Source organism: Salmo trutta, chromosome 3 (assembly GCF_901001165.1).
Source record: "Salmo trutta chromosome 3, fSalTru1.1, whole genome shotgun sequence".
Lineage (NCBI taxonomy): Eukaryota > Metazoa > Chordata > Actinopteri > Salmoniformes > Salmonidae > Salmo > Salmo trutta.
In genome coordinates this window covers 31,930,104-31,947,667 of record NC_042959.1, presented here as the reverse complement: position 1 = coordinate 31,947,667, position 17,564 = coordinate 31,930,104, and the positions used below count along the sequence as shown (strand labels likewise).

Here is a 17,564-nt window from a genome sequence, read left to right as displayed (position 1 = left end):
TACATTTACAGAGAGAAAGTATGACACCTAGTGGGTGACAGAGAAACTCCAACTAATCCCAAAGTTATCCACAAAAACATGCCATTTTACTTGCATTATTATACTGACTGTTAAATGCAATGAAATATGAATCAAATTTAGATTCATGTCATGCAGAACTGAGATGCCCATAAGGCCTGACCTGTGGTCAGTGAGTACGCAGACAGCCGAGGGGTGACTGGAGCAGTAGGACAGGTACAGCATCCTGATCTGACCAATCAGGTTGAGGTAGCAGGCAGCCACTCGCTGCTGGCTCTCTGGAACCCTGCAACACGCACAGAGAGAAGTGGGTGAGTTAGTTGGTAGGACAACAGTTGGGTTGTTCCTGTATCTTTGGTTTCAGATATCGCTCACTAGAGGGTGCACGTCGTCCGAGGCCATCCAATCTAGATCTACATCGCGACAAATCTATTTCTCTCCAGAATATCTGATAGAAACAGTCCGGCATGTAAAAAGTCTAGTGGCAGATTTGACGTGGGGTTAGGGTAATGTGATTTGATTCAGTTGCCTCAAATTAGCAGTGCCTCCACCACAGCCATTAACACTCTCACACACTTACTTGGTACACTCCTCCAGAGCCAGAACCAGGCCCTGCTGGAAGGTGAGGATCTCCTCCAGGTTAGCGCCCAGAATGCCACTGTCTGTAATGCTCAGCCTGGACACCACATAACAGAGAACATAGAATTATAATGAGTAGAATGAATATACTCATAAAAAAAAAAGTTTTAAAACAAGGTGCATGGGTCATTCTAAGAGAGATTCACAATGACACAAAGTTCTTTAGCAATTGGTATCTTAAGATGAATTAAAACATCTGAATGAATCCTCCATGTCCCCCATCCTTGTTCTTGGAGCTTACTTGTCGCTTGCCAGTAGGGGTCGTAGGTAAGAGCTCAAGACTGTCTGCAGCTCCTTGACAAACTCCCGCTCGTGCTCCTGGATGTCTTGCACCACCTGAGAAAGATCATTGAAATAAGCCACATCCCATTAGAAACAGGCATGGTGTTACAGCCTATACAGTTCCCCTAAGCAAAGCTGTCGTGGGTCAGCGCATACGGAGCTGTAGAAAAGGGAGATCCAATGGGAGAGGGCCCACTCACCACACTGTAGTAGTTCTTGGTAAGTTGAGTGGCTTTAGGAGACACAGGCTTATCTGCAGGACATAAAGGAATTAGAACCAGAGTTTTGGAGCGGCAAGTGACATGCAAAATGATCTAGTCTAAATCCATTCCAGGTAATACATAAACTATTTCCCAACCCTACCCACCGCAGGGCTTGACCTCGCGGACATAGTTGCTGGGGAACCATCCCGTCTTGCCGTTGAGCGAGCCCTCCCACCAGCCGCCCTCCTCCTGGCGCGACACACCGATCAGGTCTCCCTTGTTGAAGGACAGCTCATCCTCGTTGTTCTGCTTGAATTGGAAGCGCGCCTTCACCAGCAGCAGCCCGCCCCCGCCGTTCTCCGACATCTCCTGGTTGGATAGAACGGTTGTCAGTTTACTGAGTGGTAAACAACCGCAGCCGTTAAGACCAGTGTCGGGGTCCATTCCATTTCAATGCAGCCAATTCAGGACATAAACAGACATTCTTGAGATGGGATTGACATGAACTCGGTGTGCTGTGCATGTGTTTGTGTGACCCTACCACTGGTTTGGATTGTCTGCGCAGGGACTTGGATGAGGATAGTGTGTGGGAAGAGGCAGACTGACTAGGGGCGGATGAGCCGGACTGGGGACATGACCTCTCAGTGCCACAGTCTGTGGAGCAAAAACACAGACCGAGACTTTTGAATATTTCATTATTGATCCACAAAAAAAAAGACACATTGCGAGTGCAAGGACTCAAATAACTTAGGAGGTTATATAGATGTTTGTCAGTCAGTCGTGAATACAACAACTTACATCATTCTTATAATCATGTACAAAAATCCCTGTCACATTTATACAATTACACATTACTCATAAGAGATGACACAAATATCTGTCTCTCTCATACACGTCTGTGTTGCTTCAGTAGTTAGGTTAAACAGCATTGGGCTGTGTACTGCACAGTGCTAGCAGCTTGTTGATGAGAAGGTGTTTGAGAGCAGGCTGTTGGCTCTGGAGCGCTTGACAGAATCACCTCAACTCTGCTAGCTAGCATTGATCCCTGGCCAGCTCAGAGCAGCCATCTAACACAGACAAGCCGAGAGACCTTGTTGTACATTATCAATGACCAACATCAAAGAGGGCAAAGGCCTAATGATTCATACCGCTAATGTGCTTACACTCGTATTTATTGGATGGTGAAGCTAAAACATTTAATTCGGTTCTAGAACATTTTGGATTAGTTGCGTTTTATATGAAGCGACAGTACAGAATGTCACATTTTATTTGAGGGTATTTTCATACATACAGTACCAGTCAAAGGTTTGGACACACCTACTCAATCAAGGGTTTTTCTTTATTGTTACCATTTTCTACATTGTAGAATAATAGTGAAGACAACAAAACTATGAAATAACATACGGAATCATGTAGTACCCCCCAAAAAAGTGTTAAACAAATCTAAATATATTTTATATTTGAGATTCTTTAAAGTAGCCACCCTTTGCCTTGATGAGAGCTTTGCACACCCTTGGCATTCTCTCAACCAGCTTGATGAGGTACCTGGAATGCATTTCAATTAACAGGTGTGCCTTGCTAAAAGTTAATTTGTGGAATTTATTTTCTTCTTCGTGTGCTTGTGCCAATCACTTGTGTTGTGACAAGGTAGGGGTGGTATACAGAAGATAGCCCTATTTGGTAAAAGACCAAGTCCATATTATGGCAAGAACAGCTCAAATAAGCAAAGAGAAACGACAGTCCATCATTACTTTAAGACAAGCAGGTCAGTCAATGCAAAAAAATTCAAGAACTTTGAAAGCTTCTTCAAGTGCTGTAGCAAAAACCATCAAGCGCTATGACGAAACTGGCTCTCATGAGAACTGTCACAGGAAAGGAAGACCCAGAGTTACCTCTGCTGCAGAGGATAAGTTCATTAGAGTTAACGGCACCTCAGATTGCAGCCCAAATAAATGCTTCACAGAGTTCAAGTAACAAACGCATCAATATCAACTGTTCAGAGGAGACTGCATGAATCAGGCCTTCATGGTCAAATTGCTGCAAAGAAACCACTACTAAAGGACACAAACAAGAAGAAGAGACTTGCTTGGGCCAAGAAACACAAGCAATGGACAATAGACTGGCAGAAATCTGTCCTTTGGTCTGATGAGTCCAAATTTGAAATTTTTGGTTCCAATCGGCATGTCTTTGTGAGACTCAGAGTAGGTGAACGGATTATCTCTCTGCATGTGTGGTTCCCACCGAGAAGCATGGAGTAGGTGTGATGGTGTGGGGGTGCTTTGCTGGTGACACTAAGTGATTTATTTAGAATTCAAAGCACACTTAACTAACATGGCTACCACAGCATTCTGCAGCAATACGCCATCCCATCTGGTTTGCGTTTAGTAGGACTATCAGTTGCACTGAACCCAAGAGAAGTGACACAATTTCCCTAGTTAAAAGAAATTCATGTTATCAGGGAATTTTAACTAAATATGCAGGTTTAAAAATATATACATGTGTATTGATTTTAAGAAAGGCATTGATGTTTATGGTTAGGTACATTGGTGCAACGACAGTGCTTTTTTCGCGAAAGCGCTTGTTAAATCATCACCCGTTTGGCGAAGTAGGCTGTGATTCGGTGATAAATTAACAGGCACCGCATTGATTATATGCAATGCAGGACAAGCTATATAAACTAGTAATATCATCAACCATGTGTAGTTAACTAGTGATTATGTTAAGATTGATTGTTTTTCATAAGATAAGTTTAATGCTAGCTAGCAACTTATCTTGGCTCCTTGCTGCACTCACGTAACAGGTAGTCAGCCTGCCACGCAGTCTCTTCGTGGAGTGCAATGTAATGTAATCAGCCATAATCGGTGTCCAAAAATGCCGATTACCGATTGTTATGAAAACTTGAAGTCGGCCCTAATTAATCGGCCATTCCGATTAATCGGTCGACCTCTACTCAGTATATGTGGGAACTCATTCAAGACTGTTGGAAAAGCATTCCAGGTGACTACCTCATGAAGCTGGTTGAGAAAATGCAAAGCTGTCATCAAGGCAAAGGGTGGCTACTTTGAAGAATCTCAAATAAAATATATTTTGATTTGTTTAGCACTTTTTTGGTTACTAAATGATACCATATGTGTTATTTCATCATTTCGATGTCGTCACTATTATTCTACAATGTAGAGAAATAGTAAAAATAAACTTCACTGGTACTGTATCTGTTTTACTGTTTAGAAATGAAAGCACTTTATGCATCTAGTACCTCCATTTGAAGGCATCATAATTACTTGAACAAATTCACTTATAGTGTATTAAAGTAGTCAAAAGTTTCATATTTAGTCCCCTGTTCCTAGCACACAATAACTACATCAAGCTTGTGACTCTACAAACTTGTTGGATGCATTTGCAGTTTGTTTTGGTTGCGTTTCAGATTTTGTTGTGCCCAATAGAAATGAATGGTAAATAATGTATTGTAGGTTGATTTGGACAATAACAAAATCGTCTTCAAAGAGCTGACTAACAAACTCTCCTTAGCATTCTCAGACAGGAGGAAAGCCTTGTAGGACTACCAGACTAATACTGGAAAACACCTGGCAGCCATCATGTGAGAGGATTCCCTTGAAGGTGATGTGATGCATCAGCTCCTTATGATTCACATAGAGATAAAACAAACAGCCATCCAGCCACAGCAGTACCAACAGACCTGGGCATGTCTCTGCCACAGCCACACTCTTTCCCAATGCAAGCTGCTAAAACTAAGCCAAATATGGACCCATAGCCATCCTTTACAACTGAGCCAACACAGTATTAGATCAATACTTGTATCGGTGTCGGGAAGTGACAGCGAATCCTCTTTTAAGGAGCTAACGCATGACTTTACATGATACATGTGCATCCTTGTTGGCTGGTGCGGAGTCTAAATCCACTTTCCAAGGAGGGACAGTGTCCCGGAGTAACACCTTTGTCTAATCTCCTTTCATTAAAGGAATGGATCATCGCTAAGCTATTCAGACATGTTTTGATAGAGAGCCAACCAACTGGAAGACAGGATTAGCTAGATATCCTCTTAGTTATACAGACTGAGACCATTGTAATGAGGATTGATAAAGAGAGATTGGCAGAGGCGGTATCTCTGACACTGTTCAGTGAGTCATGTTATTTACCATATTGCTACAGTCTGGAAATTACTCTGGAGGAAAAGACACCAGTATCATGTCTTTATTCAACCTTTTAGACCTGAGAAAAACAAATCCACGGGAGACCTGGCCATGTATGCTACAAGAAAGACACATCCAGATATCAAATTACAAAAAGTGCCTCTGGGGTTCTGAGTTCCTCTTTAACAATTAGGCTTACGTACTGTATATCCATGTTAGTTCAGCCAACAATTTCTAGGGCACTGCCAAGAGTCAAAGCCAATCTTGACCTCACTCCCATTGCCCATCACTTTGCAGCTGCTGATGGGCCAAAAGAGCAAAAACGACAGGCCAGGATAGTAGAAGTGGTTGTGTTTCTCTTAGGGCTGTGGGGGGGTTATCACGGATTCCACATGTTTCTGCACGTGCAGCGAGACGCCCAAACAAGCCCTGTAGTCAGCAGCTCCCTCCTTGTGGCCTGGCCACCACTGCTTCTTGCAGCTGCACTGTCAGATCGTGCACACAAGCACACAGAGACGAGAGAGAGAGAGAGAGAGAGAGAGAGAGAGAGAGAGAGACAGAGAGAGGACACTCAGTGCCGAGGCCTGCCAGAAAATCACGGGCAGCAGAGACACAGAGATGCCTCTTCTTGATCACGTTAAAGCGCGTGTGACTAATTCAGCCCAAATCAACTGCACTAGATGTTTTGAAGATTGGCAAATAGCTTCTGGCCCTCAGACTCCATTAGATGATTTGCATATCAAACTGATCACATCATTGAGAGGAGAGAGGGCAGAGCGAGAGCTTTTGGTCCAGTTTTCCTGCTGTGGCCTGTACTATCCATGCTCTCTGATGAGGACTGGCGCTAAGACAACTTCAAACTGATAACGAGACTGCAGATACAGTGAACTGATGGCTTTGAAGACATTGAAAGCTTTTAGACTTAGCCGCAAAAGCTTCGCACTAGCAAAAAGACAAACACTGGTTTGATTGGTGTGACAGTATCGGGTTGCCATTTAGCACGTGCACATCTTAGAGCCTAGCTGCACCGTTGCTTTGACTTAAAATACAATTTCCTCATATTGACAATGAGACACTGTACCCGCCAAGTAAATTCCACTCATACCACTGAACTTGCCGCAACGAATAAAGCCTTATTCAAGCTCAGCCAGGTGTCTTTCGAATGCAATGTGACAGAAAAGAGCCAGGCGTTTTCAGTAGGACATGAGAGCCAAAGCCACGGTAGTCATCATAGTAAATATGGTACTCCGCAGGAGGCCCATAGAAACAGCGAGACACAGCCATGCTAGCTGCCTGTGAACAAGACACCGTTCATGATTCACAAGGCCTTCTGGGACCAATCCAGGCAACAAAACAAAAACAAACAAAATGACACACAAGCATATTTACACCCTCACAGACACGGCAGTGCGCGTTATAAACGACAACGCTACACGTGGTCATTAGGAGTCTCAGTAGTGCAGAGCACACGCTAACAAGTAGCTGTAAAATGATTCACTCCACTTGGCTCCTCTTTTAGAGAGGGCAGATTAGTCATGTGGCATACATGTGTATTATCTTTAGTGGCATACACATCAATGATTACAATATTACATTGCATGATAATGAAGGCGAGTAAATATTATTTCAGTCTCGACCTTAAAAAAAAACATTATGGTCTTATTCAGTAGGTTGCAACGTTTACAACCTTGATGATAGAAGTATAAGCTAGTTGTATAGAGTGAGAGTCATGTCCGTTTTACACAGTGCATTTCGATCTGAACGTTTTGTAGCTTTGCATCCTCCTGAATAAGGCCCAGAGCAGATCAATACAGTCATCAGACTGACCTTGGGTGGCAAAGTTGACTCCCAGCAGAGTGGTCAGCACTTTGTTAAAGTTCTCCCCAGTGTACAGGCACTCCGGTTCAAATCCCTGGCAGGAGAGGAGAAAAGACACAAAGAAGACACTTTCAATTCAAAAGCAAAATGCCTAGCTGCTCATATGACTGACTAAAAACAGCAGAGGAAGAGAAATAGGTCAAAAATCATTAGCAGCAGAGAGGCTTTTCACTGATAACAAAGAAGTAGGAGATGCTGACTTGCTAACTATCACACTGAGAAGCCCGACTGCAGCCCAGCAACAACACACAATGGGATACGACTTGCACACAACAAGACAGAGGCATGTTGAATGTGAACCATATTTTTCGTGGCATAGCGGTTTTGGTAACGAAACAGACGGTTCCCTCCTCATTTGCCATTCGATGCACACTGAGCACTCGCTCGCTCTCGGCCTCCCGGCCTCACAGACAGCCAGCTATCCATTTTCCTCTAGCAGCTATAGTTTCACATTTTAAATAAAACATCTTAGATGTGGAGTTTGGGTAGCAGGGCATGAGGAATCTGTTGACTATCTAGCCCTTCAGAGTCAAAGCTACTGTGACTCAGGGGTAGTGCATAAGCCACGCTTCAGCTTTGGTAAGGCTATCACGACACATTTGGCTCTCTTGTTAACCATGTCAAGATGAAAGACTCCTGGGGCAGCTTGTAATATTGACATGTGTCAATCTGTTGCTTGTTCATTTTTTGACAACATCCACAGAGAACTGAAGCATGGATCAAAAACAACGCAGTTACATGAAAGCTAAACAATCTGACATCTGAGGCTAAAATATGACATATGAAACTCACTTGTCCGTCTTTGTCAAAGAGCCTTGAGCAGGGGCTGGGCAGTATGTGACTCACATATGTTATAACTGTATATTAATGTAGATGTCTATGAAAAAAATACTGCAGGCTCAGGCTCTATAAATTCAACTATACTGTAGTCGACTAGAACTGGTCAAGTTAGCCCTCTATCCGTTGCTGCTGCTGCTTCCCCTTTCTGCATCTCTGCGCAGAAGGAAAAGTTGTGAGAGTGACTGCTCTCTTTCTCTAGTCACATGACAGCCCCACGTGCCTATTTTGTCTGTGGTTAAGAAAAAGAGAGAGGGTTTCAGCATCACATCACTGACCAGAGCATGGGAAGGGCCGAACTGCAATGGTCCGGAAAAAAAAAGTCAAGATGACATTTTACTGGGCCTCTCCAAATCCTTACGGCCGTGAGCTACTGCACTGCCGCAAAGGCTCTAATTATGGAGGAGAAGTGGGATCGCTGCATGAAAGCAGAAGGGACCTCCCAAAACAAAAAACAGGCCAGCCAGCGTTTCTCTTCCTCAACCACTTGACTTGCAGCAGCGAGCCTGGCTGATTCAATTACTCTTTTTTTAACAAACCAACTTATGTGGTTCAAGACCAGAAAGGACTATTTATAAAAGGTTGGGGAGTGAGAGGCACGACTGTCCAGCACGGCAGTCACTATACTGCATAGGGAAGGCAAGGACTTCCATCACCCTCTTATTATCTGCATCACCACTCACTGTGCTGGAAATATGTTAGGCCTGAGGGAGAGACTAGTTTAGTGCGGATTCTGCTGAATATGCTACATGCAGACATAAATGTCAATGTAACTTCTTATTGTGGCTGAAGGGGGGGATCATTTTCACTTGAAAGGTAGAGAGTACAGCTAGATTTCCAATTTCTGTTTAATTGCATTGCTGCCCAATGCACACTGCTCAAACAGTGGACAGTGGAGCCTTATTCAAGACAGAAGCAGTCTCAGTTGAGACCCATCAACAAGCCGCTGTCTGTCTGCGTGCTCTGTGGGAGTGACTGAAAGCATGCCTACTTAAGAGGGTAGCCCATTCCACAAGGCAATCAAGAGACATGTGACAAAAACATTCTATATGCAGAAGAAAACAACCTGTGCTGAAATAACAGCAAACCAGTTCTAGGCAAGTTAAGACTAACCTGTGTTGAATATATTGCCACAGTCATGCAGTATTATTTTCTAACCATGGCTTCACATTTCTCAGCTATGACACCAGTCCTCAAATAAGTTTGTAGTTAACTATTTGCTGGAGCCTAGAAACAAGAATTCGGCAACCAACTCAAGTCAAAATGTCCAACAACAACAAACACATGAACATATAAGGACTCTTGGAAGATTAGTCCAAATGGGTACTAAAAGAGATCCAAATAAAATAAAATCAAACATAAGATGTGTTAGAAAAGCATTTCGCTACACCCCCAATAACGTCTGCGAAATATGTGTATGCGACCATTAAAACGTGATATGATATAAGAAAGCAAAACATTGCAACATAAAATAGATTAAACAACCACCACAAACAAAAGATCTTTGAAATGACTTGCCTCTACTTTCAAGGATGTGCATCCTCTCAAAAACTCCTTGATATTGGCGATGCAGTCGGGTTCGTTTCTCGGATCCTGACAGTACTAAAACCAGACATGAAACAAATATATAATGACATAGCATACCTTGGAGATAAAGATAACGGGTTAATTTAGTTTAATGATAGGCGTTGACGCAAATGACAACTCAAGATGGGAAAAGAAACAAAGTAACAATCCACTGTATCCTTTAGAATGTTGGTATATCTTACAGTTTACAAAGCAACTGTGGATTCTTCCTACGACTGTCTCATTCATGTATACATAAACCCACCAGGTCATAAACCCACCTCTCGCTCAAGGGGGCAGTCGCATCAGGAAGCGAGCCTTTGAGGAGGAAGTGACGTGCAGATGACCTCTCGCTTCTCCGCTGCGTTGCGTCTTATTTTTTTTGTCCAGTCAGTGACAGTCATCAGTTTTAAATTGGATTCAATTAATATAGAAGAGTGCCTACAGCCGATGTATGCTAAATGAATCATGTATGTTTTCCTTTGTTTTACGGACTGCATTCAGTTGGCCTGTACAAAATACAGTGAATGTCTGGTGCCCCAAATAAATCAACCTGCTAAAAGTGCAACGCTGCATATCGATATGCGTGCATGTTGATTGTTTGTCATTCTGTCTCGGAGCCTACTTTTTGTATCACAAAATGCACGTGGAACTACTATACATTAATAAGACCACAATTACGAAAAGTGATATCTTCTAAAAGTTTAACTTGTAGCCATCATATCGTTCTAAAATTGTACCCTAGATATTCTTTCAACAATAGATGCAAATGCATCTAGCACAGGTGAGAAAAAGCATTGGATAGCAGAATGTGCAACAGTTTGAATATATATGGATATTTGGTTACATAATGTGTTTTGGAACGTTATAGTTACTTTTAAGACTAAACCAAAGAACAATAACAACTCTTTCCGAGTCGTTAGTGAACTTCAGAATGCGGAACACTTTTTTCACTTCACAGGAAGTCAGCAAGTTATCCTATACAAATTTAACAATATTTTACATTATTGATAAATGGCTCATCGTAAAGTTGCATGTGGCACATTCATTTATTCCAAATGTTTTAACTAAGACATGTTACATTACATGTCTCGAATGGAGATGTGCAATTTGATCAAACTACCCCTCCCTTCCTCTCCAGAGACGCTGCCAGTGTTTTTTCCCCCTTGCAGTTGAAAAGCGTTATGGCTTTGTAAATGACTTTTTCCGTTATCACTTACTGTTATGTTGCACTTATAACAGTGCAGTTACAATGCTGCGCTTACCTTTGGAACCGAGCCGGGCACGAGCCGCTCCATAAGTTTGCACAGGACGACCCCATCTTTCAGAGATGTTTTCAGAAATTCCTCTGGGTCAGCTATGTTCTTCTTGGGTGAATTAAGCACCCCTAATGATATCAGCCACGTAACCGTCTGCTCCTCTGGGTTCATAGCTCCAATTAACCCTCCTTATTATGCATCCCCAACGAATGCGCGAAGTTACAGAACTCTGTATCAAAATGTTGTTACCCACATCCGTATCACACTTCTGCTTGTAAAAACTCCGTTAGCACTAGTATGGGGGTAGCCCTACTGGTTAATAACAAGCACTGTACAAAGACATATAGCCATTAACCCTTGTGTGGCGTTCGGGTGTAAGGGACCCATTTTCAATGTTTTCCTTTAAAAAAAATGATACAAATAAATAAAAAAATCTACTTTTTTAAAACTTATTGGCCTTGGCTCATTTTCTGTGAAAAACATGTAAAAGAACACATTTTCATTTATATTATGTACAGTACCAGTCAAAAGTTTGGACACACCTACTCAATCAAGGGGTTTTCTTTATTTTTGTATACTAATTTCTACATTGTAGAATAATAGTGAAGACATCAAAACTATGAAATGACACATGTAGTAACCAAAAAAGTGTTTTGTATTTTATATTTGAGATTCTTCAAAGTAGCCACCCTTTGCCTTGATGACAGCTTTGCACACTCTTGGCATTCTTTCAACCAGATTCATGAGGTAGTCACCTGGAATGCATTTCAATTAACAGGTGTGCCTTGTTAAAAGTTTATTTTTGGAATTTCTTTCCCTCTTAACACGTTTGAGCCAATCAGTTGTGTTGTGACAAGGTGTGTGTGTGTGTGTGGGGGGGGAGGGGGTTAATCTGGAAAATGTCTAGAACTTTGAAAGTTTCTTCATGTTCAGTTGCACAAACCATATCTATATATGCGTGAATCAGGCCTTCATGGTCGAATTGCTGCAAAGAAACCACCACTAAAGGACACCAACAAGAAGAAGAGACTTGCTTGGGCCAAGAAACACGAGCAATGGACATTAGACCAGTGGAAATCTGTTCTTTGGTTTGATGAGTCCAAATTTCTGATTTTTGGTTCCAACCGCCGTGTCTTTGTGAGACGCAGAGCAGGTGAACGGATGATCTCTGCATGTGTGGTTCCCACCGTGAAGCATGGAGTAGGAGGTATGATGGTGTTTTGCTCGTGACGCTGTCTATGATTTATTTTGAATTCAAGGCACACTTAACCAGCATGGCTACCACATCATTCTGCAGCGATAGACCATCCCATCTGGTTTGCGCTTAGTGAGACTATCACTTGTTTTTCCACAGGACAATGACCCAACACACCTCCAGGCTGTGTAAGGGCTATTTGACCAAGAAGGACAGTGTTGGAGTGCTGCATCAAATTAAATGGCCTCCACAATCACCCGACCTCAACCCAATTGAAATGGTTTGGAATGAGTTGGACCGCAGAGTGAAGGAAAAGCAGCCGACAAGTGCTCAGCAAATGTGGGAACTCCTTCAAGACTGTTGGAAAAGCATGCCAAGTGAAGCTGGTTGAGATAATGTCAAGAGTGTGCAAAACTGTCATCAAGGCAAAGGGTAGCTACTTTGAAGAATTTCAAATATAAAATATATTTTGATTGAACACTTTTTTCGTTACTACATGATTCCATATATGTTATTTAATAGTTTAAGTCTTCACTATTATTCTACAATGTAGAAAATAGTAAAAAAATTAAGAAAAACCCTTGAATGAGTAGGTGTGTCCAAACTTTTGACTGGTACTGTATGTGCTGTTTGGGTCCTGCTGTTTCAACATAGCACCAAGAACCTCCCTGTTTCCCTGTTTTCTTGCACTCTTTACCCTTTATATTGTGTGAAACTACATAATGTCTTGTGGGAACCTGCACAATGTTATTACAATACATTATTTTGATACATCAGTATTTTCTCACACTCTACTCCAGCCAGGTGCAAATTGGGGGAGGGACACAACAAATAAATAGCTTTGCATGTGTGGCTCCTTACCACAATCAATCAATATGACAAAAATAATCTCTGCTCAGAGGGCCTTAGAAATCATTTTTGCAGAGAGAGAAGCTAGTGTAAGAGCGTCTTCCACTTTGGAAGATGAATTTTCCAAATATTATCATGTCTCTGTCAATTCTGAGTCTGACAGTGAGTTGGAAGAAGAGGATAAGATTGACCCTCAGCCAGCCACAGGACCAGCACGTCAGCAACCAGCTCATCAGCAACCTGCAGGAGGAGAAATATGGATGTCAAATTTTTGTTGGGATTGAATGGTCTTCTTACCCAAGGAATGAGCCACCTCGCCATGGCTGCCAATGTGATAAGGATGCAACCAGGGCCGACGTGGATGGCGGTTACTCATGTGCAGGACATAGTCTTCTTTTGAACTGTTCATCCCAGACACCATCCAGAAAATCATTCTGGACTGCACTAATTTGGAGGGTATTTTTGGAGATGGACCAAACTCATTTACATGTATACTTTGGTGTTCTTATCCTTGCTGGTGTTTTCAGATCCAATGGGGAGTCCATAGAATCCCTGTAGCATACAGAAACTGGCAGAGAACTTCTGTGTAACAATGTCTCTGGAAATCTTCCAAAATCCTTCCAGTATTATCCGCTTCGATAACCGAGACACCAGACCAGCTCAGCAGCAGAGACAAGCTAGCCGCAATCAGGTCAGTGTGGGACAAATGGGTGGACCGCCTTTCCGTTTTCCAGCCCTGGGCCCAACGTTACTGATGACGAGCAGCTTATGCCATTTAGGGGCCGCTGCCCCTTCAGGCAGTACATACCGTCTAAACCCGCAAAATATGGAATCAAGATCTGGGCTGCCTGTGATGCTGCTTCACCATATGCGTGGAACTTACAAGTGTATACGAGGAAGCCAGAAGAAGCCCCTGAGAAGAACCAAGGGATGCCGGTTGTCCTAGACAAGACACAGGGATTCCGTGGTCACAATATCACATGCAATAACTTTCTTTGGACAAGCTCATCAAGACAAAGCTGACAACGGTAGGAACAGTATGAAAAAAAACAAGCCAGAGCTCCCACCTCAGCTGTTGAATACACGGAACAGACCAATAAATTCCTCTAAGTTTGTGTTCATGGCCAACACATCCCTAGTCTCCTAAGTACCAAAGAAAGGCAAACATGTGGTACTCATGAGAACACTGCATAGGGATGGAAGAATCTGTGGCCAGGAACATCAAAAAATGAATTATAATGGATTACAATGCCACAAAAGGAGGGGTGGACAATTTAGACAAGCTCGTGCCCGGCTACAGCTGTAAAATAACCCTACACTGGCCACGTGTGATATTCTTCAACATCTTGGCGTACAACCAGGGGCGGAAATCCCGGGGGGGACACGACCCCCCCATCCTGGGAAAAATATGATTTGTCCCCCCAAGATATCACTGAAACATAACTATGTAATTTAAATAATATTAATAATACGCAATGAAAGCAATTGTGCTGATTATAGACACTTAATAGCGCGTTTTTAAGTTTCAAAAGATTGCGACCCCCCCACCCTTTTCCTCACAATGGTTTGATCCACTGGCAAGGTAACAGAGGGGTCGTGTCTATTGTCTGAAAGGCACTCAATGAACGTAACTGACGTGAGGTTAATCCAGTCAATTGCGCACACACACTAGCTGAATATGCAGAGCTAGCGCTCAAATATTAACTATTAAGCTAGCTAGTACCTATTCCATTTATGTGGCCTCGTCAAAGATGGAATCTTTGCTATCGTCAATTTATTCCGAGATCAGCATGCAGATGATGTAAGTTAGTGCTTCAAAGTCCCTGTGATAAGGTTAGCGATAAAGTGAAGTCCAAACTGAACAGAACTACACTCTCTTCTACCATTGTCTTAAATATATTTAATGGTCTCGTTGCAAAAGCTAAATTGTCGCAAGGGAACTTTTATTTATTTATTTAATTTAACCTGGGTAGCAAAGATTATAGCAAACACCACTGAAACGGAATTGGTGCTCGCTTGCTTTGCAAAATCAGCTATTGTGGAAGCCAGCCAATATGAAACAAACTATTAAAATTACAAAAGGTTGCAGCATATGTTGTGTAAATGGTGAACTCATACAGCTGTCAACTCGTCATTTTAATCCATTTCACATAGCTACCTTTTAGATCAAAGCTCAAATAGAATGATAAAAGATAAGATGATAGAAGCCCATCTCCTACTGTAAATAACCTACACACTGTGTGTGTGTGTAGCCAGCCAGCCAGGTATAAAAATGGCAGAAAAATAAAAGACGGACACGAGAGTATTTTTCAGTGCACCAAAACGCAAAGTAAGAACCCTAGTAGCCTAATATCTCAAAGACTAGTTGATAAAATGTTCATAAGAAAGAAATGAAATTCTAATGGAAATGTTTCACAATGATGTCATTAGGCAGAGCAGGCAACAGATGGCACACAGACAGCAGAGTTGGGGACAGATATACAGGGACAGACTGGCAGAGACGGAGTCTCAGGTAAGTTTGTTGAGTCTTTGTTTGGCAACATTATGAAAGGTTCTAAAAATGTTTGACTTGTAAAATAGGAACATAATTGGAAAATGCCATGGATACCCCCACTCTCAACTTAAACTGGTGACTGAACTAAGATTTGTTAAAGGCAATGGTATTGCTGCTGTATTGTGTAGTTTTGGGTACCGGTAGTTAGGAGTACGGCAAACACCTTATTTCTTTGGTTCCTCAATATACATGTACCATATTACAATGTAGGCTATGTGTTACAGCACTACTTTTGGTGTCCCCCCCAGGAATTGCTCTTGAGAAAATTTCATGTAATTGTCCCCCCCAAAGTTGATATCAGATTTTCGCCCCTGCGTACAACGCATTTGTCATCTGGATGGCGTAGCACCCAGATTGGAGCAGAGGGACGCTCCAGAAGAGATGGCTCTTTCTCAAGGAGCTGGGCAAGGCATGGGTAAGACCTCAAATCCAGAGAAGGCAACATATCCCAAGGTCCCCAGGTTCGGCAGCCATCATGAGCATTCAGGATGCTGGTGCCACCATCTGCCCAACAACTCCAATCCCAGACGTGTGAGTGATATTGCATGTGTGTGCCTGACTCTCCTACCATGGCCTGCTATAACTATATGTTATAACTAGAGCACCAAGAAGCGGCCCTGCGATGTGTGTGGACTCAAGGACAGGAAGACCCAGTACACATGCATCATGTGCAAGAAATACATTTGCAACACACACACAGTTAAATTGTCCCTCTTTGTATGTAGACCGGCTTTAATTATTTATGTTCAGTGGGGCTCATTTATCGTTCCCATAAAATACTGTATGTAAAATGGGTCCTTCCAATTTGTTCAGTTCAAAGCAACAAACATCAATAGTAAATACTTAATTTATATTTGTTCAAGATAAACATGATTTATTCCACCAATGTCTCGATTATAAATAGATTTTTGGTTTGAAAAATCACAAAAAACAAATAGCGGTTTTATTGATAAATGTGATCTAGCAGAGGTAAATGTCAATTAAACATGTATGCTGTCTATATTACTTGTAATTGATAAGTCAACATCTAAGTATATTGTTATGGCTATATTGTTTTAAACTAATAATGTGGGTCCATCAGACCTGTACACACCTGGGAGACACTGGAGAATTCTGAGCTATGGTTGTGTGCTCATGTGCTTCCAATTCCACTGCAATAACATCAGGAAACATTCCATAATCTAGATTTCTGTAAGAGATGCCTACCACAAATGTGGCTCAGCAAAACAAACGGAATATGCCTTCCAATTCTAGTGTACCATCTTAATGAAGTTGCTTAACTCCAGCAATGAATGGTTATTGTGCTTTTGGGAAAGGTATAATTCTTAACTGTCGCTGTCCCAAATGTTTTTATTTTATTTTTGAAACCAGGCATTAGAATGACCTTCCTTTTGAGTCTCATTTCTCTGCCTGGCTTGTGTCCAATGATGTTGGTTGTTTCCATGCAGGCACCTGCCACTCTTAGTTGTAATTGGGAGCGGTGCCAGCTCAGGTACCTGAAACAGTTAAGAAAAGATACATAGTCTATCACAAAGTTAACAAGGGACATGTAGCTGTCCACAGGTGTTTTTCAAATGCGTTTTAGTTATTAAAACGCTGTTCTTTTGATCACTGAATTGGTGCTGGACATACCTGTTCGGTTCTCTGTGCGATGATCCAACATCAACATGGTCAAACAGGAAGGCTTGAATCAGCAACAGTTCCAGAAGACTGCTCCATTAGAGCTCATCCTGAAACAAGAAAATATAAATTAATGTCCTGCCATCTCTTTGATTTTGTATTACAGAAAGTTGATAACCCAACCCGCCAGTTTCCCTTGAAAATAAGTCAATGGTCCGATTTGATTTTCTCGCTCCCATTCACTTTCCAGTTTGGTTGTTAGGACGTGGCTGGCCTTCCGAGTTGTCTCCATTTGTGAGAGTCGGCATGCTTGTGACAAGATGAGCTTTGACTACACCTCTTACTAAAAATAGAAAGTTAAATCCATGGTACACAAAAACAAAGATAGCTTATGAATATCGCACCTTAGTAAAATAAAAAATAAACTAATTTGCCATACTTTTAAGTTGAAGAAAAAAAAAGTTATTGTCTCCGGCAAAGGTGATCTCCTCTTGCGATTCTGCACATTGTTGA

General features: G+C 42.0%; 1 protein-coding gene across 2 annotated transcripts in view; it reads right to left on the bottom strand.

Annotated features, from left to right (window-relative positions):
• LOC115172947 (rho guanine nucleotide exchange factor 6) overlaps positions 1–11,157 on the bottom strand; it is a 28,217-nt gene extending 17,060 nt beyond the window's left edge. The window contains exons 1-9 of one of the 2 annotated variants that reach the window (XM_029730846.1): positions 10,840–11,157; positions 9,527–9,610; positions 7,121–7,205; positions 1,684–1,796; positions 1,307–1,511; positions 1,140–1,192; positions 899–993; positions 599–694; positions 182–304 (exon numbers count right to left, since the gene is read on the bottom strand). In XM_029730846.1, coding sequence (XP_029586706.1) covers positions 182–304; positions 599–694; positions 899–993; positions 1,140–1,192; positions 1,307–1,511; positions 1,684–1,796; positions 7,121–7,205; positions 9,527–9,610; positions 10,840–11,004 — 1,019 coding nt within the window. In that variant the 5' untranslated portion in view covers positions 11,005–11,157. The remainder of the gene's footprint in view (positions 1–181; positions 305–598; positions 695–898; positions 994–1,139; positions 1,193–1,306; positions 1,512–1,683; positions 1,797–7,120; positions 7,206–9,526; positions 9,611–10,839) is intronic. The other variant, XM_029730856.1, reaches the window with a different exon arrangement.
• Positions 11,158–17,564: the final 6,407 nt, after the last annotated feature.